General features: G+C 32.7%; 4 protein-coding genes and 2 non-coding genes across 7 annotated transcripts; 4 read left to right on the top strand and 2 right to left on the bottom strand.

Annotated features, from left to right (window-relative positions):
* Positions 1-232: 232 nt before the first annotated feature.
* LOC115695959 (D-ribulose kinase) lies at positions 233-3,281 on the top strand. Of its 2 annotated transcripts, XM_030623067.2 has the most exons (9): positions 233-410; positions 510-736; positions 1,178-1,317; positions 1,405-1,660; positions 1,734-1,866; positions 1,959-2,047; positions 2,129-2,406; positions 2,495-2,564; positions 2,639-3,281. In XM_030623067.2, exons 1-9 carry the CDS (start codon positions 353-355, stop codon positions 2,846-2,848), a joined length of 1,461 nt encoding a protein of 486 aa, XP_030478927.2. In that variant the 5' UTR covers positions 233-352; the 3' UTR covers positions 2,849-3,281. The 2 variants fall into 2 exon arrangements, with proteins under 2 accessions (XP_030478927.2, XP_030478928.2); XM_030623068.2 differs by lacking the exon at positions 233-410 and having other exon boundaries at positions 597-736; positions 1,174-1,317.
* LOC115696012 (U2 spliceosomal RNA) lies at positions 3,082-3,277 on the top strand. Its single transcript, XR_004007614.2, has one exon. It is a non-coding gene; the product is annotated as a U2 spliceosomal RNA (small nuclear RNA).
* A 1,416-nt stretch (positions 3,282-4,697) lies between the features above and the next one.
* On the bottom strand, positions 4,698-9,756 carry LOC115694841 (probable inactive receptor kinase At3g08680). The gene is made up of 3 exons (XM_030621941.2): positions 9,232-9,756; positions 6,380-7,702; positions 4,698-5,700 (listed from the first exon to the last, which is right to left on the bottom strand). Exons 2-3 carry the CDS (start codon positions 7,662-7,664, stop codon positions 5,069-5,071), a joined length of 1,917 nt encoding a protein of 638 aa, XP_030477801.2. The 5' UTR covers positions 7,665-7,702; positions 9,232-9,756; the 3' UTR covers positions 4,698-5,068.
* Positions 9,757-11,555: 1,799 nt separating this feature from the next.
* On the top strand, positions 11,556-11,658 carry LOC115696125 (U6 spliceosomal RNA). Its single transcript, XR_004007720.1, has one exon. It is a non-coding gene; the product is annotated as a U6 spliceosomal RNA (small nuclear RNA).
* A 1,002-nt stretch (positions 11,659-12,660) lies between these two features.
* Positions 12,661-17,901, bottom strand: LOC115724493 (uncharacterized). Its single transcript, XM_030653784.2, has 5 exons — positions 17,538-17,901; positions 17,210-17,431; positions 16,690-16,945; positions 13,610-13,787; positions 12,661-13,484 (listed from the first exon to the last, which is right to left on the bottom strand). Exons 1-5 carry the CDS (start codon positions 17,770-17,772, stop codon positions 12,915-12,917), a joined length of 1,461 nt encoding a protein of 486 aa, XP_030509644.2. The 5' UTR covers positions 17,773-17,901; the 3' UTR covers positions 12,661-12,914.
* Positions 17,902-18,998: 1,097 nt separating this feature from the next.
* LOC115724492 (protein CHROMATIN REMODELING 35) lies at positions 18,999-24,415 on the top strand. The gene is made up of 6 exons (XM_030653783.2): positions 18,999-19,216; positions 19,904-20,472; positions 20,571-20,759; positions 21,142-21,300; positions 22,376-24,132; positions 24,223-24,415. The coding sequence occupies exons 1-6, from the start codon at positions 19,201-19,203 to the stop codon at positions 24,224-24,226; spliced, it is 2,694 nt and encodes an 897-aa protein (XP_030509643.2). The 5' UTR covers positions 18,999-19,200; the 3' UTR covers positions 24,227-24,415.
* The last annotated feature ends 313 nt before the right edge of the window (positions 24,416-24,728 follow it).

Genomic DNA, 24,728 nt, shown 5'->3' on the forward strand with positions numbered 1-24,728 from the left:
AAGTTAATAATAGTAACAAAATTATTACCATTTTTTTATGGAAAAAGAGACAAAATTATCATGTCTTACATAAACCATATGTCTTGTAAAAGCTACTTTGTAACCATTTGTAAATGATTTTTGAACTTAGTTTTCTTAAAGGATTAGTTTTCATAAAGGAGTAAAGGACTTTGAACTATTTAATCAAATAATAAAAATAAATGTAACAAATATTCCAAGATTTCCATGGGTGGTGAGAAATAACAAAGAGAATATGTAAATGTAACCATTCTTCTCTTCCACTTATCTTAACAAAGACTAGGCTAGAGAGAGAGAGAGAGAGAGGGAGAGAGAGCAAAAGGAGCAAAGGGAAATGCTTACTGCCACTCACAACCATGCAACAACAACCTTAAGATTCACTCCTAAACATGGTTCTTAAATTTCATATGATGGGTTATGTTAGTGTTTCTTTAGCTTTTCTCAATTTTTTTTTAATAAACTGAAAACCCAGAATGATTATGCTGTTTCAGAAACTGGGTCCTTTAAGAACTTGGGTGTGAGTAAGCTAGGACCAAGATTCAGAGCAATGAGTCATGGCATTGGCAGGAGTAAAGTTGATTTGAAATTGGGTCCTTCTTCTGTTGGGGAAAGGCTTTATCTTGGAATGGATTTTGGAACATCTGGTGCACGATTTGCTCTCATTGATAAACAAGGCACAATTCATGCTGAGGGAAAGAGAGAGTACCCTCTCTATATGGTAACAGTAACACTCACTCTCATCTCAAAAGTATGAATTTATTTTAAGCTCAAATCATTATTTGAGTTTAGTATGAAATTGAGCTTCTTTTGTGATTTGGGGTGCCTTTAATAATTGTAATTGAGTGTAATTAGGAGTAATTATGAAATTTGATGTGTTTATTAAACTACACTCTTCAATTCGCATAACTTTATAAGAACAAGAAATTGAGTATTTTTAGATAATTAATGTTATTTTTCCATGTAAAAAGCATGAATTTTGAGTTTTGAAATGAACACGAGATGTCATTATATGAATTGTTTCATTTTGCCAAATTTGAAAACAAAATTTCAAGTTAATAACTGTTAGTACAGTGTTTGTTTTTGCAAAGGATTACATATTAAAAGTTCCAAATTGCTTTTGCTATAATGACTGAGGGCCACATTTCCATTGACTAGAAAGAGTGAAGAAACAATGGATTGGGCACTGTCATGGAAAACAACTCTCTTCTTGTTGCTAGAAGATGTTCCCTCTCATCTTCGCCAAACTATAGCTGCCATTTCCATTGATGGGACTTCTGCAACTACTCTTATTATAGACAGGTAAATATGTCTTAATAGATAATGTCATGTTCAATTATTCATGTCAAGATTGCATTTAAGTTTGAAAACCGAAATTCGATGCTGCAGCAATACAGGAGAACCATTATGGAGACCTTTTCTCTACAATGAGAGCTGCCCTGATGCTTTACCTGCAGTTAAGTCTATTGCCCCGGAAAATCATACCGTTTGCTCGAGTTCCTCTACTTTGTGCAAGCTTGTTTCTTGGTGGGAGAGAGAAGCTGGTTCGAACAAAAAATCTGCAGTTTTGTTACATCAAGCAGATTGGTTGCTGTGGCTTCTCCATGGAAAAATGGGAGTGTCTGACTACAATAATGCTCTAAAGGTAATCTTATACAAGTCATTTGCATTTTACTTAATTTTCAGTTCATTAAATTTCAATGTTGTCTGTTTCGTAGGTCGGATATGATCCCGAGCTTGATGCTTATCCATCATGGTTGTTATCTCAGCCTTATTCTAAACTTCTACCTTCAGTTAAAGCTCCTGGAACTTCAATTGGTCATTTAAAAGAAGAAATTATATCACAATTTGGTATGTTTCATTAGATCAGTATAACAATTATGCAGATGAGTATTTTAGTATAGAGTTTTAACACAATGTTCTTGTATAAATTATCTTTGCAGGCTTTGCAAAAGATTGTTCTGTATGTGCAGGAACTACTGATAGTATAGCGGCCTTCCTTGCTGCTCGAGCCACGGAACCAGGGAAAGCTGTAAGAATTTTCTTCATTTGTTTTAAAAGTTTCATGGTGAAGAGTATGCTCCTAATTAAAATGTTTCAAGTTCTTATATAGGTAACTTCATTGGGGTCAACACTTGCAATAAAACTAATGAGTACTACAAGGGTTGATGATGCGCGTTTTGGGGTGTATAGTCATCGTCTAGACGATAAGTGGCTCGTTGGAGGTGCTTCAAATACTGGTGGAGCTGTTCTTAGACAACTTTTCACTGATGAGCAATTGGTGAAACTTAGTGAGCAAATTAATCCCATGGAATCCTCTCTTCTAGACTACTATCCTCTTAAAACAGCTGGTGAGAGATTTCCCGTGGCAGATCCAAAAATGGCTCCTAGGTAAGCAAAGCATGTATGCTATTCAATTTTTTACTTTTTTCGTCGTACTAAATTTTTTCAATTGCTGCTTTCATTCTTTCTTGTTCAGGCTACATCCTCGACCAGAAAGCGATGTTGAATTCTTGCACGGGATTCTTGAATCCATTGCGCGAATAGAGGTATGTGTAAAAGTTATTAAACATAAAGATAAGAAAAAACTTGACCCTGATTTTATTGTGTTATGCTATTTTAGGCCAAAGCATACAATTTGCTGAAGGATTTAGGAGCAAGTAAGGTAGATGAAGTGTTCACAGCAGGTGGTGGTTCGAAAAATGACAAATGGACTAAGATAAGAGAAAGAGTGCTTGGTTTGCCTGTGAATCGAGCAACTCAAACTGAAGCTGCCTATGGAGCTGCATTATTGGCATTGAAGGGCTCATTTAGATCTTCAGATTCACTTTGACTTGGTTAATGGGATTTTGATGGCTTACTTTGATTATGCCTTTGAAGTGTCAGTATTCACCTGCTTTTAATAATTATCTTTCTTACGAGGAAAAAAAAATTGAGACTTTTGGTTTTAGTTCAAGTTCCCTATGGTCTACTTAGAAAACCATATAATAGTCCCACATTGGTTACAAACTAAGAAGAGCTCTTAAACACAGCTATAAAATGAGAGTTCCTATGTTAGTACAATTCATACCTTTCTCGGCCTTTTGGCTAAGATCAAGTGTAGTATCTGTTCTTATCAGTTTAATATCTGATATGTGGGCCAATGGCCCACACGATATTAAATTTATTTTTTGAGGGGGAAAGCCCATTCCAGTAGCTTGCTACTCGGACTTTCAAGCGTCGCCTAAGCTTTGCACTATCGCTTGGGCCTGGCGCACCCCACCAAATCAAGTAGAACTTTTTCGTTTCATGGGCCTAAAGCCCATCTGCCACGATATTAATATTGTACAAACTCAGTAGTTAAATCTAACTTACGAGAAATTCACATCTATTTATTTATAAATTAAAGCTTACAAAGCTCACGCTGTTACTTAATTCTAATAAAAAATAACACATATAGCCAACCCCTAATAAATCAATTAGTACAAGAAGAAGAACTCATAGGAAAGAAGAAGAGCATTAACAAGGATAAAGTTACAATCCCAGTGATAAAATAAGAGGGAAAAAAACTACCTCCAGGACAATGCAACCCTGAGAATTAAATTAATTAGAGTTGTAAAAGAGGCAATTTGTATACACTAAAGCAGTTTTGACAATCAACAAAAGGGTGGAGATGGAGACTATTATTGCAGAACCTATTAGCTCAGAAATCAACTCTAAGAACTTGATACTACAAAATTATTGCAGAACTTTAATTTCACACAAACATACACCAAAAAAGAAACTTAGCTTAATATAATCCATTAGTTGGTAGAGAAAGAGGTCAACAAAACAAACCTCATCTTAAAAATGAATCAAAAGCCAGACACAGAAGGCTCTCCATTTCTAAATGCTAATTCAGTATTATTATATTTGTTGCTTTAATGTCCTATAGCAGAAAAGCAACAATATAACATGTCTATAACCATGAATAAAAGTGAACCTAGCTCCTCCAGCAGACTAACAAAACATTATCATCAATGTGTATCAATACAACAAACACTTCAAATAAAGTACCAAATTAAATAATTATCTAGTACAAACGAGATGAAATATAAAATAATCACTATTCGAAAAGCAACAATTAATATGCATAAACAGTAATTATTAAGAAAATAAAAAATATTTTAAGAACGACAAAAGTCGTCCCTACAAATTTTAAAGGCGTCCCTGATAACAGTTATTTCCACACAATGTTTTTTTATAATTATTATAAATGAAATATTTATTGCCCTAAAAATATTAAACATTGTCCTTACCAAAATTTTAAATTGAAATAAAAAAAAAAGACAATTATTAGGGGCTAAAGAATATGGACAATATTTTGTTGCTCGCAATGCTCTCTTATTTGTAGTGAATTGTCTTTGCTTTAATTGTAATTTTGTACATTGGTGAATATGATTAGTTCACATGAGAATGAAATATTTAGTTTTTTGTGAAATAACTGATATTAATTTGCTTTATTAATGTTGTACATTTATATTTATGCATATTAATTATTGCAATTCTTAGAAATCTACAAACTAAACAATTCTTGATCCTTTATTATAATGATTTTCCAGTAGAAATGAAGTTTTCATTATGACATTATGTAAACTAACCAAACTAACATGACTAACTTAGTGAGACAGCCTTTAAACTAAATGCAGGAGAAATAATATTAGTTGCAGCAGCAAGCATTTTTCATGGACGAAATATCAACAGGTTTGGTTCAGACAATTGCTGATTTCACAATGATCATAACAAATCCCTCTTGCAGTTAGCTCTTGAGACATTCATCGAGTTTTTCGATGACATTATTTGATCTCGATAATGTGGTACAGAAGACATTTTTCTTTTACTACAAGTTTGAACAATACAGAGAAATGAAAAGCCTGAGAAATATGACATTTACAGAAAATGATATAACAACAGTGCAGACAAGGCTAATAAATCACAAATGTTCTGCAACTAACTTAGGAGAAAGAATGACAATCAAATTAAGCTATACTAATCTAAGACTAGTCAGAGAATCAGTCATCAACATATAACTCAACTATGGGGTATGAGTACTAACTGAGGGGTCTTTCGATTTATTCTCTTCTGGTGCACTCTCAGAATCAGAAGGTCGGATTTCTTCAATCATCCTAACAACTTCCTCCATTGTTGGTCGCATGTCTGGCACTGTCGCCACACATGCCATTGCTACCTGAAGCATCTGTACCAACTCCTCTTCTATATTTTGATACTTCATGAGCTCTACATCGAAAACCTCAGCTGTCCATTCCTCTCTAACCACAGACTGAACCCATCTTGGGAGATCAACAATGTCATCACGTCCTGGCGATTGAACTGGTGCCTTTCCTGTCAATATCTCAAGGAGAAGAACCCCAAAACTATAGATATCACATTTCTGGGTAAATTTCCGAGATTCAACCACCTCAGGGGCTCGATAGCCTATGCTTCGAGAAGGGACAGTGGGGAAGTTCATAAGAGGAGCAAGGCCAAAATCTGAGATGCAACCATTGTTGTCTTGACTTAAGAGTACATTGGTTGACTTGATGTTTCCATGGATGAATTTTCCTCCACCAGCAGAATGGATATGGGCAATGCCCTTTGCACAGCCAATGGCAATTTTAAGCCTGGTTTCCCAATCTGGCGGAGGACTTTGTCCACCATCCTTGATTCCTGCAAAATCGGAGAAATTCATATCATTAATTGTAAAGAAAAACCATAATACACTATTCATATAATTTTGAATGATAAAAGTCTTAGCATATCATATTGAGCAAATAAAGAAAAACAAAAAATCAAAAATCCATGTGAACCTAATCAATTGTTTATTAAATATTGGCATGCTTCTTCTGCAAATTTTCCAAATTTGAGGAAAGAAATTAACTCAACATTTAGTAGTTAGTCTTTATAGGTGACAGTTAATACAGTTAGCATAGTTAATTCAATTAGTACAGTGTAATGTCCTTATTGGTCATTTCAAGTGATGACCACTAATGCCCTGTGTTCAGTTATGTTAGTTAAGAGTCTATGGCCTATAAATAGACTTTCTATCAATTCATTTACATAGCCTTGTAATAACCAAATACACAGAATAATACAATTCAGATTAGAACAAAAAGCTTCCATTCAATTCTATCACTGGTTTTTTTTTTAGTGTTGTTAAGAGTGAACAAGTGTATGAGTGTGTGATCAAGATCAACAGAAGGCATTGGTATTAACATGTTTCTTACTTCGCTCGATTTATTTATTCTTACAAGAAAATCTAGTTTCTTATTGCCAAATTTGAGGAAATGACAGATAATGAAGCTTATTTATGATAAGAAAAATATTGAGTTACTTAGAAAGAACATACCATGTAGCAATGCTGAAAAACTACCCGACGATATGTAGTCATAAACAAGAAGTTTCTCATCTTTCGAATAGTAATAAGCACGAAGAGGCACAACATTCGGGTGCTGACTAACCCTCCCCACATTCTCCATTTGTTGTTCGAACTCCTTTTTCCCCACCACAACTTCTTTTAACCTCTTAACCACTACAGTTGTGCCCTCCTCCAAGATGGCCTTATATGTTGTCCCATAACTCCCTTTCCCCAACACTTCAGCTGAAGCTCTAAGTAGATCCTCCAGATCAAAATTATAAGACGAACCTTCATAAAAAACCAACTTGTTCTTCTCAGCCTCTTGGACTCCACTCCCAAAATCCTCCTTCGGTGGCTCACTCCTTCCCGTCTTTGATTTTGCTACACCACTACTGTCTTCTCTGCCTTTTTTCTTCAAACAACAAAGCAACGTCAACAAAACTAAAACGAAAAGCAATGCAAATCCACCCCCAACTGCAATAGCAATAATAGCCCCTTCGCTAAGTTTCCTTTTTGAGACATTTCGGTTTTTAGGAGGGGCTGTTGGCTCGGATGGTAAATGAGATGGAGAAGGAGAAAGAGAAGGCGAAATGCATTGTTTTAGAGGAGAAGACCCACATAACATCATGTTCCCTTCAAATGAAGCAGCGGGAAACACCCTAAGGGCAGTAGGAATTGAACCACTTAAGTGGTTGTAGCTCAGATTCAAATGCTTTAGCTTAGGAAGGTTAAAGTCAGGGATAGATCCAGTAAGGGAGTTGTTTTGGAGATTCAGCCCAGTGAGATGTGATAGATTTCGAACACTATTTGGAATCTTGCCACTAAGGGAGTTGAAGGATAGATCAAAAACAGTGAGATGTTGAGATAGAGAAGCAGGAATACTACCCGAAAAATCATTGTTTTGAAGATATACAAAGCGAAGTGAAGGAAGGGATAGAAGATGAGATGGAAGAGTCCCATTGAGTCGGTTGGATCGAAGACTAAGTATCATAAGTGTATCCAGCTTCTCAAGTGTGTTGGCAGGAATTGGGCCATACAATCCAACACCAGGAAGCCGAATGGAAATAACATTAGAGCCATTCAATGTGCAATTGATACCAACCCAAGTTGTGCACACAGGTGTAGATGGATCCCAGTTAACTTTATGGCCATGAGGAACAGCTGAAATGAAGTCAAGGAGGGCCTTTTTATCTGAATCTAAATCAGCCATGGTTGGTTCAGTGAAGATACTTATAAGGAACAATAAAGCCACCACACAGTATATCTGTGGCTTCATAATTCATGTAGTATTGTAATCACAACACTCTTCTTCCCCTAAAACACAATTGTAATCAACCAAATTAACATGAGAAAATTTAAAAAAATAAAAATAAAATGAAATAGTTAACTGAAACACTTCATTTCAAAGTCCAGTAAAAAAGTTGTGTACAATAATTTAGTTAAATATATGAAAAGAAACTCCTAGCTCAACTAAATTTTAAACAAGATAGATACAACCTTAAACCAACTCACTCATTTTCACTAATAATAATAATAATTAAAACACACTGCTAGGCATTGTTAGAAATACATTTTTTTCACATTGGTATCAATATTAAGTAAAAATGGGAATGAGAATGAGAATAGAAATGGAATATAATCTAATTGAAAATGCATAAAAGAAAAAATAATAAAATAAATTATAAAAAAATTTATCATCTTGTATTGGAATGGTTATTCCTACTAAATAGTGATTCTATCAAAATGATAAAATAGTCATTCTAATACTTTAAAATGCAACCAAATAAAAGAATAGAATAAAAATTGTTTTCTTTCAATTCCATTTTATTACCTCCAACCAAACACCACCTAATAGTAATAATTATCAATTGTAGTTGAACACAATGAAGAAGACACTCACAATCATCATATTATCACATGAATTCTTTCATCAAAACTCTTCTAAGAAATTCGTTTACATGTTATGTAGTGCATAGTCATATACCATAGAATGTACTATAAGAAAAGTAGAGATGATCTGTTTAGAACACTATAAACCATTTTTTTGGACATAATAATCAATATTATCTCAATTTAAAGTCTTAGAAAAATAAATGAAATATAATAACTAAAAGTAAAAGCATATAATTCTTTTCCACTAAAGAGAAAGAAAAAAAAAATGAAAGCTTTAAAGCATATAAAACAAAATGCTGAGAGAATCCCTTTTTACAGCTATATTAACATATACATTTCACTTTTATGGCATTAAATAGAATCAATTACTTGTTCATTTTCATATCCAAGTCAATATTTTGAAGCACTGTTTAGAACTTCAATTACTTATGGAGAATGATAAATTGATAAACATATATTTCTCCCATTTAAATTATTTTCTTTGACCAAAACAATTAAGATAATAATTATTTAATTTGCTAAAATAATTAATTAGTGAAAACTCATCTTATCCCAAAACAAGAAAATAAAAAAATTAAGGAGAATAATTAGAAGTGGGACTGAGATACCATAACTTTTTAAAAGTAATAAACTTTGACTTATATCATGAGTACTTTTCATCAAATCTCACCAATTTCATCCTAATTAATTAATGATATATCTGTAGACAACACCCAAAAAAAACATGTAAAAAATGTAGATGAATAATTTTGAATAGGACAATTGTCTATTTTCTTGAATAATTTAATTTTTTAAGTAGATTTTCCATGGATCAATTGAAAAACAAAGTGAAAGTAGCAGCAATTTAAGTATGTTTACCTTGTTCTTACACAATTAAATTTTTAAGCAATTTGTAATAAAATCCCATAAAAGAAAAACTGTAATAATTAGAGAGTGAGAGAGAAGAATACCTGAATGGAAATGGTGTGAATTGTGATGTTGAAGCCAAGCTTAAGAAGAAGAAGAAGAGAGTAGAGAAAAGAAAGAATGAGAAGCCATTATAAATAGGAGAGAGAAAGAGAGATCTTTAACGGAAAAACTTGAGGAATACGCAGTGAGGGGATTTTCCAAAGTGATGAAAAGAAAAGAAAGAATAAGAGAGAAAAGGATGGTCTTCTTCAGTATTTATTGTAAAAGCAAAAGATTCATGTTCAACCGTTAGAATGGAGAACTGAAAGCTTCCTCAAACAATTCAACCCTTCTTTTGCAAGCAAAACCCCCCCATTCACTCACTCACTCCCTCTCATTCTGCTCAGATCTCAATGTCTCCTCTTTCTCTCTCTCTCTCTCTCACACACACACACACAAACACTGCTTAGTACCTTACTAACTCAGTACCATTTGAGAAAGGATTATCATTCATTCCACCATTTGAGCAGTTGAGAAAACGGATGCAAGGAAATGCTCCTCTCTTAGTGGCAAATTCCCATATAACTATTGCAATTTAATATTGGTATATTTATTTTAATTTAGGCTAATTAATATTTTTTTGTCCAGAACTTTGACATGTATAAAATTATGTCAATCTCAAATTATGTCTATGAGATTGTTAAATTTAAGGATTTTTGTCTAATTTCATTTAATTTTACTATTTCAGTAATTGTTTATGTACTAAACCATACTCCCTAGACTTTGATATCTACCAAATCATGTCTCTCGAACTTTGACATGTACTATATCATGCTCTCTGAACTTTCATCCATGTTAGAATTGTTTTACTAAAATTGGACAAAAATCCTTAAATTCAACAATCTCAATAGTTCAGGGGGTATTTTTAATAATCTTAAAAGTTCAAGGGGCATTTTTAACGATCTTAAAAGTTCAGGGGCATTTTTAACGACCTTAAAAATTCAGGGGCCATGATTTGGTGCATGTCAAAGTTCGAGGAAAAAAAAATCCTAATTAGCCTTTAATTTAATAAATATTATAAGGAATTATTAATGAATTATAAAAACATGATATCATAGAGATACTAAATTAAGAGTACACCCACATAGAAGTGAGGTGAAGCATTCACTCCTCTAAACAAACTTGAGAAAAAATTATTTATACATACATTTTAGTTAGTTACGAGATATATTTATAATAAATGAGATGTTTATAAGCATAATAGTATAATGATTAAGCTATATAGACTAGAGGTTAGACTATCTCTAATGGAATATCTAAAATGTGTGCTAAATTTGACACAAAAAATGAGTTTGTGCTATTTTTAACCCACTGTTTACAATTGCACTCCAATGCACAAGATGTAAAATAAGGAAAAAATAATTGATTATATTGATGGTCATTTCATATTTTATTAAGAATATACAAAATTTAGGGGCTTTTTTATTTTTACACTTCAAAATTATTTTTTTGTATTTTTACAGAATTCTACATAGAAATCCTTATTGCAACTACCACTGCAACCATTTTAGAAATCCAAACTGTAAATTTGAAAAAAAAAAATAAAAAAAAACAATATATGGGGTAATTTCCCCAAAATTTATTATTTTTTATTCTTTTATTATTTAAATAATGGTAATATAGTAAATAAAGTTTAGTGAAAGTCAATGAATCACAATGACTAGTGGCATTATAGTAAATAAAAAAAGTAACATTTATTGTGGGCTAAATTTGGTACAATGTTATATCTTGAACCAAATTTGGCACAACTTTTAGAATGTGCCAAATTTAGTACATTTTTTAGAACACCATTAGAGTATAATTTTTTTTAAGTGTGCTAAAATATAGCAATACACTATTTTTTTTAGGGTTCAAATCTCATTAAAAATATTTTTTTTCTTTTTAAATTTACTTACGTACTCTTCACTTAAAATTTTAGATATGCTATTGTGCTAAATACCTTGGTGTCTTATAATAATATTATTTATTTAAAACAAATGAAATTATAAATAAAAAATATAAATTACATAATTTTTTTAAAAAATGAAAGTCCATTAATTAAACAAACTTAAGTTTAAAATATTTTATTTATGTTAATAATCTAAATATTTTATTATGATAAGTTGTTTTGAAATTTCACTAAAACTATTTTTTTCTATTCAAAAGTGAATATTTAGGAACAAAAATGTGTGGACCAAAACGCACAATGGGCTGGACTTCTCTTAAGTATTCAGCCCACAATAAATATAACATTTGCATGCAATTTCCAATAATGCCAAGAGTCCCACATTGCTCAGGTAAGGCTCTTTACATATATTTATATATGCCTACTTTCTTTACTAAGCTTGTCCCTTCGGGGACATCCGATAAAATTGGAACGATACAGAGAAGATTAGCATGGCCCCTGCGCAAGGATGACACGCACAAATCGAGAAATGGTCCAAATTTTTTTTTCCCCAACTCCTATTTTTCTCACTGCAAATCTTCTCAAACTTCAGCTTCTCCTTATTTCAAGACCCAACTACTAACTCACTCAACTAGTAGACAAAAAACAGTTGCAGTAATTGTAGTCTTGTAGAGCAATAGAAGAGTAGCAAAACACTAGAAAATTGTTTGACTACTCAATTTATTGCATATTGCATACCCCTTTAATTTTCCTTAATATATCCAATATATATTTAACTTATTACCTCTCAAACACTCATCTTAATATAATGACCTAATATAAATCTTATTAACTGTCTCACATTGATTGTTTGCGGATTCCATTATCAAAAAAGGTATTCACAGCTTTATATAGTTTGTTCATCCTTTAAAATTATCTTTTAATTTTATTATAATTTTAAAATTATTTAAACTAATACAAATATAGCATTGTACCAATTATAACATATTTTTTATTTACACTATTGGTCATTTAACAATTACTTTAAATTTACTTTTTTAATTACAATATTACTATCATTTTTTAAAATATACATCTAATTTATTGATTCATTAATAATAATTACTTTTTCATAATATTTACTAAATTTTTATGTCAAATTTAACATATTTTTTACCTCAATCCATCCATGTCAGCAGAAGTAGAATTTAGGAAGTATTGGCACCATTTTGAAAAATAAAAAATTAGTGTCACCCAAATTTTAGATTAAAGACAAAACTTGTTACAAACAGTAAGAATTTCTAAATGGGATAATTAAAAAAAAAAAATACAAAAATAATAAAAAAAAATTACAAAATTACGTTGCACAAAATTTTAAATCTTTTTATGATTTTATTTACAAAAAATACAATATTCTAATACATTTTTATGTTGTACTCTTATTAATTTTCTGTTATTTGTAAGTTATTTTTTATCGTTGTTTGAATGTTATATTTCTATTACTTTATATAATTTTCTTATTATTTTCGTATTGTTTTATAAAACACCATAAAAAAAATGTAAAAAATTTACAAAAAAAAAAAACAGTATATTATGGAATTTCTAATAACCCTTTCTCAAAATCTTCATTAGTCTACTTGGCTAGCTAATCTCAATTTTGATTTTTTATATCTAAGGACAAAATTGTATTTTGACTTTATAGTGTAATGGTAGACATACTCCCTCCTAATACACACTACCAATTTCAAATTGTGTCATTACAAATAATAGCACATAATAGTGTCTAATATTTGAACAAAACAAGAGATACACCTACATGGTTCAGCTCTCTAACTGCCCGAAGTATCGACCCGAAATTGTTGCAAGAATGTTAAGCATTACAACCTCATCGTCAACCTCAGACTTTCCGGCCAACAGATTAGCGCTCTTACGCAATAGGCTTCGCAGTGAAGCACTAGAGTCTGCATCTAGTGGAGTGTCGATTACTGCACACAGTGCAAATAGCCACAAGCAGTCTTCCCTCAAGAATGTGTTAGTGCCACCGAAAGAGCTTATCCTTCTCTTCAACATCGCCACTCGAGCTACAGAATCCATCTTTAATATTACAGACAACAATGGGTAGTTGTTGCAATTTTCATTTACAACTGATTTTGGTGTTGATTTTTCAGATTCTGATGATACATTATTATCGTCGTCATCACCATCAACAACAGTAGTGGATAAGTTGGATAACAATTCATCTGTATTTTCAGAGCTGAGACAATCATGAGACTGGTCAGGCTGGACTTTGGTTCTGCACTTTTCAAAGCTCGCCAAAATAATGCCCCCGGATTGCTGTTGTGGACAAATTTCTGATACAATATCTCTGGAATCCTCGAGATGAGACAAATCCTGAATCGAGAGTTAAGAGTCTTAAAGTCAAGTTTCTATTTAGGCTTCCAACATCAAGACAATGTGCAAACCAACTAAACTGTTTTGCTTTAACAATAATAGTAAGGAAGGTACAAGGATCATACCAGCCTAAGCTGTGAAAAATCATCAAGAAATGAATCTTCCCACTGCTTCATAGGCAACAATTGTTCTGGACACTTTGCAATCTCTGGAATCTTGGGCATATACTCACTCTGCTCTTTGTTTAATTTACTTCTATCAAGCTTGGCTACTCTGATTTTTGGAATCCGGGCTGCTTCCCATCTGAGAAAATGAGAGAACTTATATCATGTACGTAATATTAGTTTTCATCACATTGTGTATGGGCATTGGCCACAAAACCTAAAGCATGTAAAATATTAAGAAATAAAAAGCATATAATTAACTTAACAGCAACAGAATCTGCAGTGTGACTACCGGGTAAGAGTGACATACTCAGAATCTGTTTCTGAGAGCACTGTTTAAACTATGTATTGATTCATCATAAATAATATAGAGCACAGGTGACAGAAATGGAACTGCGTTTAGAGAAATATTGAGAGTCAAAATATGAAAAGGTGGCTGAAGAGTACTGAACTGAACTGTATCAAGTACATGTGGTAGGAAATAATCCTCCAAACTCATAATTGGTAGGTCAATATAGCAGAAATACATTAAGATTTAGCCTATAAAGGTTATGAAACTTCTCACGTCTTGGACGCATAGCCACATACCCTTTAAGGGACCCTAAGAACACTGTTTGTGGTATGTGAGCTTTAACATGTTACTAAATCGGTAATTTTATATGATTTACTAACATTGTGTTAATTTAAGTTTTAACTGAAACAAAGTGAGAAAACCAAGAGATATAAAGGTCATCTAACTTGCAAAAAGAAAAACTATTGGCAAGAATTTCAAGAGAGGGAGAGAGCAAGAAACCAGGTGGTAAAAGATGAAAAGTCCCCAGGCCAGTCTTTATGAGAACTGGGAACAATGGATTGATTATTGGGAAAGAGCCATAAACTTAGTAGAGTAGGAAAAAAGTCAGACTCATAAACAACAGGAGATAGGGAAGGGTATAAACGCAATGTTCCTTTTTGAAGGGCAGAATCAAAATATAGTATTGAACAAGTGTAACTGTTGAACAAACACAATCACAAAAATAGACTGATCCACTAAAAACAATGATAAAATCATTAGCTTGAATCTCGACAGTGCACTAGCTGAGTCTTACGAGCACACATAGTACATTTTTCTTAGCTCAAGAATAACAACACTTAGGTATTTTGAGGCTAGACATTGTGGTTCGACAGTTAAGTGTGTGTTACTGGTTTGGACTCAAGTTATCGTTTATGTATCTAAACATAGTGGTTCGACAGGCAAGTGTAAGTGGTCTGGAGTTAAGTTTATCATTTATGTATCTAAACAGAACAGCACAAAACTATATTTAGTTAGTGACATAACAAAAAGGCATGTTTCATGTACAAAGATTTGGATGCATAAAAAACCACAGAATTATTTTTCTCAACATGTCCAAAATTTAAGGAGTTTCCTAACCCAAAATGGGTCTTGGGGTAGCTCAAACACGTCTCCTATAAGCACCTATATATTAGTTTTTATGGCTTATGGCTCGCCACAATATTGTACATTTGGATAGAGAACCTTGAATTCAAACTTGAGTCACAAAACTAGTTCAGGGGATTTCTGGGTATCAAATATAAAATAATAAACAATGGATCATGTTAGTTTGGCAAATTTCTCGACTATAGATGCAACCTGAAATTATGATATGCATCTAAAAAAGAATTTATAGTCTTCTACCCACCCGCAGTCAGTAGCCGCTAACATTATATTTGATGTATAAGTGTTGAGGCAATTTCCTCCTTCTTCTGATCAATGTTGATACAAACATGAGTAAGAGATGTCATTGATCTTAGCCTTTCCTAGGTCAAAGAAGTCAGCTACAACACTTATTATTTCATAATCTCTATCTTTATATGAAGATAAGCATGCAGGGTTAGTATTACTTTTAATCTAGTGCAATGATGTTATCATTAGACTTTCAGCAAGAGTTGCAAACCCAACGATGAGAGCAAACAAAATCCTTTTAAGTTTGTTAGAATTTGAGGATAAGATGAATGAGGTTCCATCCCAAAACCAATTGGCAATGGGAGGAGTAGCCCTTTCATCTTATATATCACAATTTATTTCCACACATTAGCAATGTGGGACTAACTCTAATACACCCTCCTCACGTTTGGGCCTGGAAAATGTGGGTATAACGAACGACCTTTAAGAAACCACAGGGCCGAACGTGACATTTGAAAGAATCCCACAAGGCCAAATATCGGGAAATTTGTGGGTGTACACGTCGGGAAATTTGTGGATTTTGAAACAGGTCAAAGACCCCAACACTGGAAATTGGCACACATTGGCCGAAAGGTCCCAAATGGAGGTTAAAGGGGAGACAGCGGAAGTATCTGTTTGGACCGGCGGCACTTTGGCTCACAACGGATCACAAACGGCTTTTTGGACCGGTGGCAATTTAGGCTCACAACGGATCACAAGTGGCTCTGATACCATGTTAGAATTTGAGGATAAGATGAATGAGGTTCCATCCCAAAACCAATTGGCAATGGGAGGAGTAGCCCTTTCATCTTATATATCACAATTTATTTCCACACATTAGCAATGTGGGACTAACTCTAATAAAGTTTTAATTAGTTGTGAAGATCATCCTAAATGTTATATACATCACAAAACTCAACCTTTTTATACAAAAAACTGGTATTAATTTTATTTTTCATGCAAAAACCTCTGAAGAAAAATGGTCAAAGTTTCTGTAATACGTTTTTTTTTTAATGAAAAATAATAAGAACTTCTATATGTAAGCAGATACTTGTAACAAACTATTTGGGTTTCCAAAAATATATGTTCAAACCTGATACTTGGCTTATCATTTAATGTGAACTTCAAACTATAGATCAAGAATATTCCAAAATCCAATCACTTCTATCAGTGCAGCAAGGGAATGCCTACTCTAATTAACTCTAATCCAACATTTCTCTTTTATTTGTATGGATTCTAAATCGGAATTCTTCTCCTACTAAATTAATAAAAGTGTTGATGTCAGGGCACTATAATATCAACAATCAGTGAAAAAAGACAGGAGAGGAGTAAATTATACCTTACACGCCTAAGATACTCAAGTCCATCTTCTGGAGGACCAGAATCAAAGTTGGGCTCTCCTTGGACCGCAAATGCAGGTCTCTGAATGCTAGCATAATCCTCATCACTATCATCATCTTCACTGTAATCTCCTTCAACAATTGGATGGTTATCTCCATCCCCAACTACAGAGCTGCAAGCAGCATCACTTCCACTTCTCTCCAAACTCAATAATCCATTGCCCTTGTCCTTCGAATGAGCCTCGGGTATATTGTCTAGGTTTGGAAATAGCCCACAAAATAAATAAATAACAAATAAATTCAACATCAAACAGGTACATGTAAAGATCAAAGTATTCCCTATAGGCTATATCTTTCATAACATCTAAAACCCAAATGCCATAATAAACAGAATACAGAAGCAAGAATTTCAATCAAACATTTATACATATCCATAATCCATTCGACCCAAGAATTTAATTTAGTAAAAAAAACATTAATAAACAAACAAAAAAGAAAACAAAATTCACTACTACTTACTGAGAATTGGAGGAGATTCTTCCTTCTTTCCAGTTTTCTTATGATTCTTAGAGCTAGCTAGGTTAATATATTCCTTCTGCACAACAGGATCAAGCCCATTCAAAACACTCTTCCATAGTTTCCTCTTTTCCTTCGCGTTAACAAACCTCAATGCCTCCATAACCTCCCTTGAGTAAATCTTCTTAGTTCCTTCTCCCCCACGAGTATTAACAAGTTCATCCACTATCACAGATACAAGCAAAAATTTCATTTCATAATTTTCATTCATAGGCTTGAAATCAGTATAAATATAAATATATATATATATAGATATATTTTCAGTACTAACCGAGAATTGTAGGAGACTCATCATCTTCTCCAATGCTTTGATGCTGATTATCAGAAGTGATTTGAATTTCATTATGATTCTGAGAGCTTCGTAAGATATGAATGCCGTCAGAATTGAGCTCCGTTAGTACATGGTTCCACATCTTCTTCCTGTGTTCATCCATGTCGGCAAACCTCAAAGCCTCCATAGCCTCCCTAGAGTACACTCTCTTTGGTTGCTTCTCCACAATGAGCATCGTCTGCGTCTATGGTTTAACCTTTTGTTTGTTAGGAAAGAAAGTGGAGGGAAATCAAAATTTAGAGAGAAAGTTGGGGTTGGGAAGAAGAAAATAAAAGGAGTTGTTTGGTAAATGAGAAAATGGGGAGAAAATATTTCTACTGAGAAAATGCTTAAAGAAATTTAAAATGGGAAATTTTTAAAAATACTTTTTTTTTTTATGTTTTATTTTTAATTATAAAAATATTGTTGTAAAATTTTAAAATTATAAAAATAAATTTTATTTAGTAAAAAGTTAAAAAATAACGAGATTAATTATAAATAAACTATAAAATAAACACACAAACAAAATAATCTCATTATAACTATAATACACTGTAAAAATAAATTTTTTTATATATTTTTTTTTTTCAATTTTTTTGTTTGGTAGTCTAAAAATACACATAAAAAAAATGTAAATATTTGTTAAAGTAAAATATAATAAAAATTTATCAAAAGAAAATATTTAAAATTAACATAAAAGAAAAAATAATAAAATAATCATTATTTGATGAATAGTATGTTTAATATGATTTTATAAAAGAAAAATTGAGGACCAATTTATTAAAAAAATTAAGTACAAAACTAATTTGACAAAACCTATATACAGTAATTAAGAAATCTGGTATAAATAATATAATGAGTTAATACTATTTTGGTTCTTGTTTTTACAAAAGTTACTGATTTGACTGTTTTTTTGTAAAATGATAAATTAGATCTAATATTTTCCAAAATAGTATAAAATAAAAATAGTATTCTGAGCTTAATTTCAATATATTTTTTTTAATGTAACTAATTTAAAAAATAATTTCTAACACCAACAAATACAAAAAAAAATATAACTAATTTTGTTATAAAAACTGTAAATCGAGTTATATTAACTTTTATTTTAACAAAAATTTATTTATAACATTATTTTATATCATTTTGAAAAATACAATATCTAATTGTCATTTAATAAAAAAAAATGTTCATAACTTCTATAAAACATAAGATCTAAAATAAAATTTACCTAATTATAATTAATGAAAAATATGCATAATAATTAAGGAGATTTTCTTTTTCTTTTTCTTTTTTAAAAAGGAAAAAATAATGGTCAAAACTCTACAATGTTCATAGAAGGGGTGTAAAATAAAATAGTATTTTAAATAATAATAATAATAATAATAATAATAATATTATTATATTAATAATAAAAATAATGACATTGAGAATGAGAATGAGAGTGAGTGAGTGTCTTAATTAAAAATCTTCATCTCTCTTCAGTTGTCCATTTTTCCATTTCTGAATCCTTCTCTGTTGTTTTTCTTCCTCAATTTCACTCCAAAAAGGGAATAAGCAAACCCTAAATTACTTCTCTGCCGCCGCACCAGTCAGCTCATGATCACCACCATTCTCTGCAGCAAAAATGAGCTCAAATTTCGGTACACACAAATCTATCTCATTCTCAATTTTTTCTTAATAATTCGCTCTTTATCTCAATTTTTAATTTTATTTTGTTTGGGAATATGATGTATTTATAACAATTGGGCCATGCACATGCCTCTGTTGGAAACTTGTTTGCAAGTTCAGTTCTTGAAAATTGCGGAAGTAGCTTCTGATAATCACTCTAGACAATCTTTTATTTTGGGGAGAAGAGTTTTTTTTTTTTTTTGGGAAAAGGGGAGAAGTTATTGTTGAGCTGCATTAATTTTTAATTGAATTATCATAGAAATTAGTATTAGTGCACATTAATGTGATTTGCATCAATTTGTTTTTGAGAGAGTTTGTGATAGGTTATGTTACTTTTTGTTCTCTCTTAAAGTTATTTATGGGTTTGGTGCTATCTGTACTGTGATGTGTTGTTTACTCATGATTGCCATTTTTTCTTGTAAAAATTGATAGTGCCCAAAACAAGTTTGAGATAATTAGGCATACCCAATTAGTATATTTTTCCCACTTATAATCTGTTGACCCTTTAGATTCTTGGGTTTGCAATTAGAATGTAGAGTTTCTGGAAAGCATTTTTCTCTAGCTAGAGTCATATTTACTTGTGATTTATTTTCTGGCATTAGTGTTAAATGGTTGTACATTTTGTAATTTTCTTTTGTGACCTTTGATTTTGATGTCAGAATTGTACCCTGTCAGTCATAAACGACCTAGATTTTCTATTGATGGAAAATATGAAAATGGAACAACTTTCAATTCCAGTATGGGTGATGACACTGTGTTGAAGAAACCAAAACCACCTACTTCTCCGAAAGTAGTTGATTTTTCTGATCCCTTTGCTATTCAAAGGATGATTGATCGGTTAGATTGTGGTAAGTTTGGAAGTGTCACAAAAGATATAGAAGCCCTTTTTGCTCCAAAGATGCAAACTTTGTACCCATATTTTGAAAAGTATCCAACACTTATTAATCAGTTCTTTGATGCGAAGAAGAACAATGTTGATGATGACGGGGCTACTAAGTTGGCAAATCAACAATTGACTCCGTTGGCAATAACGTGTGGCAATGTCATTGATTTGGAGGATGACTGTGAAACAAATGGTAAACCAACAACATCATTGGCTATCATAAATATTGATTCTGACGAGGAAGACAAACAAGAACAGGCACCTTCTTATCATTTTCTAAATGTTGCCTTGAATAACACAACTGGAGAAATTGTGACAAAGGAAATTGTTACAAGGGAAATAGAGGTAAATTGCCTGGCATGTGTTGCGGAAATAGAGGTGATTTGAAACTTTATCCCATTGTGTCAAAATTAATGTTAGATTTATTGACTTTATTTATGCAGGTCAGGAATCTTACAGATAGAAAAGATGTAGAAGATGTTAACTGTAATGGGAGAACTGATGCTGAAATTAAGAAGGATAGTGGTGTTTATCTTGGTGTAGATGATGATGGTGATGATGACAGTATTCCTGAGGATGATGGGCTTGGAAATATTTGGAATGAAATGTCAATGGCGTTAGAAGTTTCCAAGGTATCATTGCAGAAATGAATTGCAATAGGAAAAGGACTTTTTTTTTTTTTGTTTCTGTCTTGCAGTGTGTTTCATGACTTCTTTTCTTTGTTTTTATATGGTCCATGTCTTCTAATTTTTTTGGGGATGTACACAAAACGGGCGCTTTCAAATTAAGATGATTTAAAGTGTCTGCGCATGCTTCCAAAATCTTAATTTTGGAAAAGCAGTTAAAGGGTTAAAACTGACTGAAAACCTTGGATAATCTTCTCTCTTTCCTAAATTTGGTGTTTATTCTAAAATGTATCATTGCATTGTAAACTTTCACATATATAATACTTTTTTTTTTTTAAAAAAAAAAAAAAATAGTTAATGTATTTTTCTGCTATGATGCTGCTTGTAGGATGTTGCTACAGATCCTTCATCAGGTGAACAAGTGAAAGAAGATGAGGAAGGCTGTGATCATTCTTTTATATTAAAGGATGATCTTGGGTACGTTTGCCGGGTTTGTGGAGTTATTGACAAAGCAATCGAAAAAATATTTGAATTCCAGTACCTGAAGGTAACCTTTAATTATGAGCTTTTATGTTCTTTGTTACAAATAAATGCATCTTTTTCAGGTAGGGTCTCAAAACTGGACTGTTCTTTCTGTTTGCAACCTCTCGCATGAAAAATTAACCTGAAGATTTTGCATCTAAAGACTTGATGTTTATTAAACTATGACACATTTTTCTGTGTATCACACTAGCTTCTCTAATCTCTTGCGCAACTAATGTGTAAACTAGATGCCGAACTATCTTATACGTAAACTACAGAATATTAAAACTATGTTTTATATATTCAAAATCCTTTTAAGCTAATTCAAGTCTATTCCTTTCCCAAAATAAAAGAAAAAAATCAAGATTTTTTGTAAATTGGGGCAAACTTCAGCTTAGTGCCTTTCTGTGGGTGAGCCTCTTGACCTAACTACTACCTTAAGTTGCAAAAAATAACATGTGCAATTTATTTTATATATCTGTGAGTTTAGTTACATTTGGCACAGAAAACGGATCACACTAAAGATTTATTTTGTTCAACTTTCCAATGGGAGTTTAACTTAAGAAGCCGCTGGCCCTAAGCTGGCAACGTGCCCGTAATTACTGATCTATTCAGCCCTAGGGCTCAGTTGTGAAGTATGTATAGCTACCAATGATGATCTGAAGGAGAACTCAATATTTTAGTTACTTGTTTCCAATAAATTATTTAACTCTTCATGCTATTCTAAAGCATTTTCCTCCAAAAAAAAAGAGCAGATTTTCCCAGATATTTCTGCTTGAGAAATTTATGCTTCACTATGTTTGAACTTTGAAGTAAACTGGTTTGATCTAATTGCTTCTGGTGGTCTGTGTTTTTCCCAGTTCACACTATTTCTAGTGTTTTCATATACAGTTTGAACTTTTTGTTAGTGTCGTATCATTTCTGCGCTTTTCTCTTCAGTTATTTAAATAATTTGCACATTATTTTTGTGATTTTGTTTCCAGTAGTTGTGTAATTAAGGCTGCAGTAAATTTATGCCTTAGATTCCTTATTAGAGCTGTTTTTATTAATATTCTACATGTCCTATTATTTCATTACGCTTAAAAAACATCTTATTGCAGGTGAAAAGTTCTCGAACTTACGTGACTGACTCTCGAAGATCAAAAGACAGAGAATCAGCTGGAATAGATGGGCTTAACTTGTCTGATGATGATTTGATAATCGAGGAACTGCATGCCCACCCCAGGCATATGAAGCAAATGAAACCTCACCAAGAGGAGGGTTTCGATTTTCTCAAGAGCAATTTGGTGGGTGCTAATCCTGGGGGTTGCATCTTGGCCCATGCACCTGGATCAGGAAAGACATTCATGATCATCAGTTTTATTCAAAGTTTTCTTGCCAAGTATCCGAGTGGCAGACCCCTAGTTATTCTTCCCAAAGGAATCCTGAGCACATGGAAGAAAGAGTTCCAGATTTGGCAGGTAGAGGATTTTCCATTATTTGACTGTTATTCTGTGAAAGCAGATAACCGAACCCAGCAATTGGAGGTTTTGAAACAGTGGGTAGAAAAGAAAAGCATCCTTTTCTTGGGTTACAAACAGTTTTCGTCAATTATTTGTGATCTAGAAAACAGTGAGGCATCAATTTCGTGTCGTGAGATATTGCTTAGGGTTCCATCAATTCTTATTCTCGATGAAGGACATACCCCAAGAAACGAGAATACAGATGTGCTGCAATCTCTTGCCAAGATACAGACACCCAGAAAAGTTGTGCTTTCAGGAACACTTTATCAGAACCACGTCAAAGAGGTGTTCAATGTCTTGAATCTTGTTCGACCGAAGTTTTTGAGAATGGAAACATCTCGTCCAATCGTCAAGCGCATCATGAGTAAAGTTGATATATCGAGTTTTAGGAAGAACATCAAAAAAACTGGTGGTGATGGGGCTTTCTATGATATAGTGGAGGGTACTCTGCAGAAAGATACAGATTTCAGAAGGAAAGTGTCGGTTATACAAGATCTGCGTGAAATGACTAGCAAAATCCTTCACTACTATAAAGGTGACTTTCTGGATGAGCTACCTGGATTATTAGATTTCACAGTAGTACTTAACCTCAGCACTAAACAGAAACGCGAAGTTGGAAAAATAAAGAAGTTATCAAGAAAGTTCAAAGCTAGCTCGGTTGGAAGTGCTGTTTATCTGCATCCCAAGTTACAATCATTTTCTGATAATTGGACTGCAAGTGATGCCAAGATGGATGAGTTGCTAGAAAACTTGGACTTAGAAGATGGAGTAAAGGCGAAATTTTTCCTAAATATGCTAAGTTTGTGCGACGCTAATCAGGAGAAGCTATTGGTTTTCAGTCAGTACCTAGTGCCTTTGAAGTTTTTAGAGAGATTAGCTACAAAAGCGAAGGGTTGGTGTACTGGAAGGGAAATCTTTGTCATCTCAGGTGATACAAATAGCGAGCAACGAGAGTGGTCTATGGAACGCTTCAACAACTCCTCATCAGCCAAGGTTTTCTTTGGTTCAATCAAAGCTTGTGGAGAGGGAATTTCTCTGGTTGGAGCATCAAGAATTATAATTCTAGATGTTCACTTAAATCCATCAGTCACCCGTCAAGCAATTGGGCGTGCATTTCGTCCAGGGCAGAAAAAGAAAGTGTTCACGTACAGATTGGTTGCTGCTGACTCACCCGAAGAGGAAGACCACGAAGCTTGTTTCAAAAAGGAATTGATCTCGAAGATGTGGTTCGAATGGAATGAATATTGTGGGTATCAGGATTTCAAAGTACAGCCTGTCGATGTCAAGGACTGCGACGATGAATTCTTGGAAAACAGTCAGGCCCTGGCGGAAAATGTAAAGGCTCTGTACAAAAGGTACGCTTCCTTCTAAAAACTCTTGATTTCCCCATTGATTAAATTCATTGATTTGGCCTTACATAACTCTGTATATATATGTTTTTACAGGTAGAATGTACAAAAGTGAGAGACTCTAGTTTAAGACTTGAGGTAGTTTCTAATTTCAGTTCACTAACTTGGAATAAAATTGTAAATGAGTTTTAATAGTTGAATGTTATTGAAGTGTTGAAACATTATCCACTTGCAATGTGATGTTGAATTGGTTTTTTCAACTTAATGGAATCACACTACTTTGCAACAATACATTCTTTTTTTTCTCATTTAAATTTTTCTCAGCAACCTCATGAGAAATATTTAGAGAGAAGCCAAGGAAATACTATTATTATTAGACAAAATACTATTATGGATGTACTGTATACTTAGTTTTAAGTCTCACATGGTCATTGAATCAGTATATGATCTTTATATTCTAGTATATATAATGTTTAGATTTAATATATTTCTTTATAATGTGAGAAGAAATATTGAGGCTTATGCTATTAGTTAAGAAAGAAGAAATGAAAAAAAATGAAAGATGATATGAAATCTGAAATATTAGTCGAGAAACAACAAAT

Source organism: Cannabis sativa, chromosome 6 (assembly GCF_029168945.1).
Source record: "Cannabis sativa cultivar Pink pepper isolate KNU-18-1 chromosome 6, ASM2916894v1, whole genome shotgun sequence".
NCBI lineage: Eukaryota > Viridiplantae > Streptophyta > Magnoliopsida > Rosales > Cannabaceae > Cannabis > Cannabis sativa.

Bases quoted from the DNA above. Each gene is read 5' to 3' on its own strand.
- LOC115695959 (XM_030623067.2), top strand. From the start codon at position 353: ATGCTTACTGCCACTCACAACCATGCAACAACAACCTTAAGATTCACT. The intron at 1,867-1,958 runs GTATGTTTCATT...TTATCTTTGCAG, and splicing joins AGAAATTATATCACAATTTG to GCTTTGCAAAAGATTGTTCT. The intron at 2,048-2,128 runs GTAAGAATTTTC...GTTCTTATATAG, and splicing joins CCACGGAACCAGGGAAAGCT to GTAACTTCATTGGGGTCAAC.
- LOC115694841 (XM_030621941.2), bottom strand. From the start codon at position 7,664: ATGAAGCCACAGATATACTGTGTGGTGGCTTTATTGTTCCTTATAAGT. The intron at 5,701-6,379 runs GTATGTTCTTTC...CCGATTTTGCAG, and splicing joins TTTTTCAGCATTGCTACATG to GAATCAAGGATGGTGGACAA.
- LOC115724493 (XM_030653784.2), bottom strand. From the start codon at position 17,772: ATGCTCATTGTGGAGAAGCAACCAAAGAGAGTGTACTCTAGGGAGGCT. The intron at 17,432-17,537 runs GTTAGTACTGAA...TATCTGTGATAG, and splicing joins TGAGTCTCCTACAATTCTCG to TGGATGAACTTGTTAATACT. The intron at 16,946-17,209 runs GTAAGTAGTAGT...TTCCAAACCTAG, and splicing joins AGAATCTCCTCCAATTCTCA to ACAATATACCCGAGGCTCAT.
- LOC115724492 (XM_030653783.2), top strand. The intron at 20,760-21,141 runs GTATCATTGCAG...TGCTGCTTGTAG, and splicing joins TGGCGTTAGAAGTTTCCAAG to GATGTTGCTACAGATCCTTC. The intron at 21,301-22,375 runs GTAACCTTTAAT...ATCTTATTGCAG, and splicing joins TTGAATTCCAGTACCTGAAG to GTGAAAAGTTCTCGAACTTA.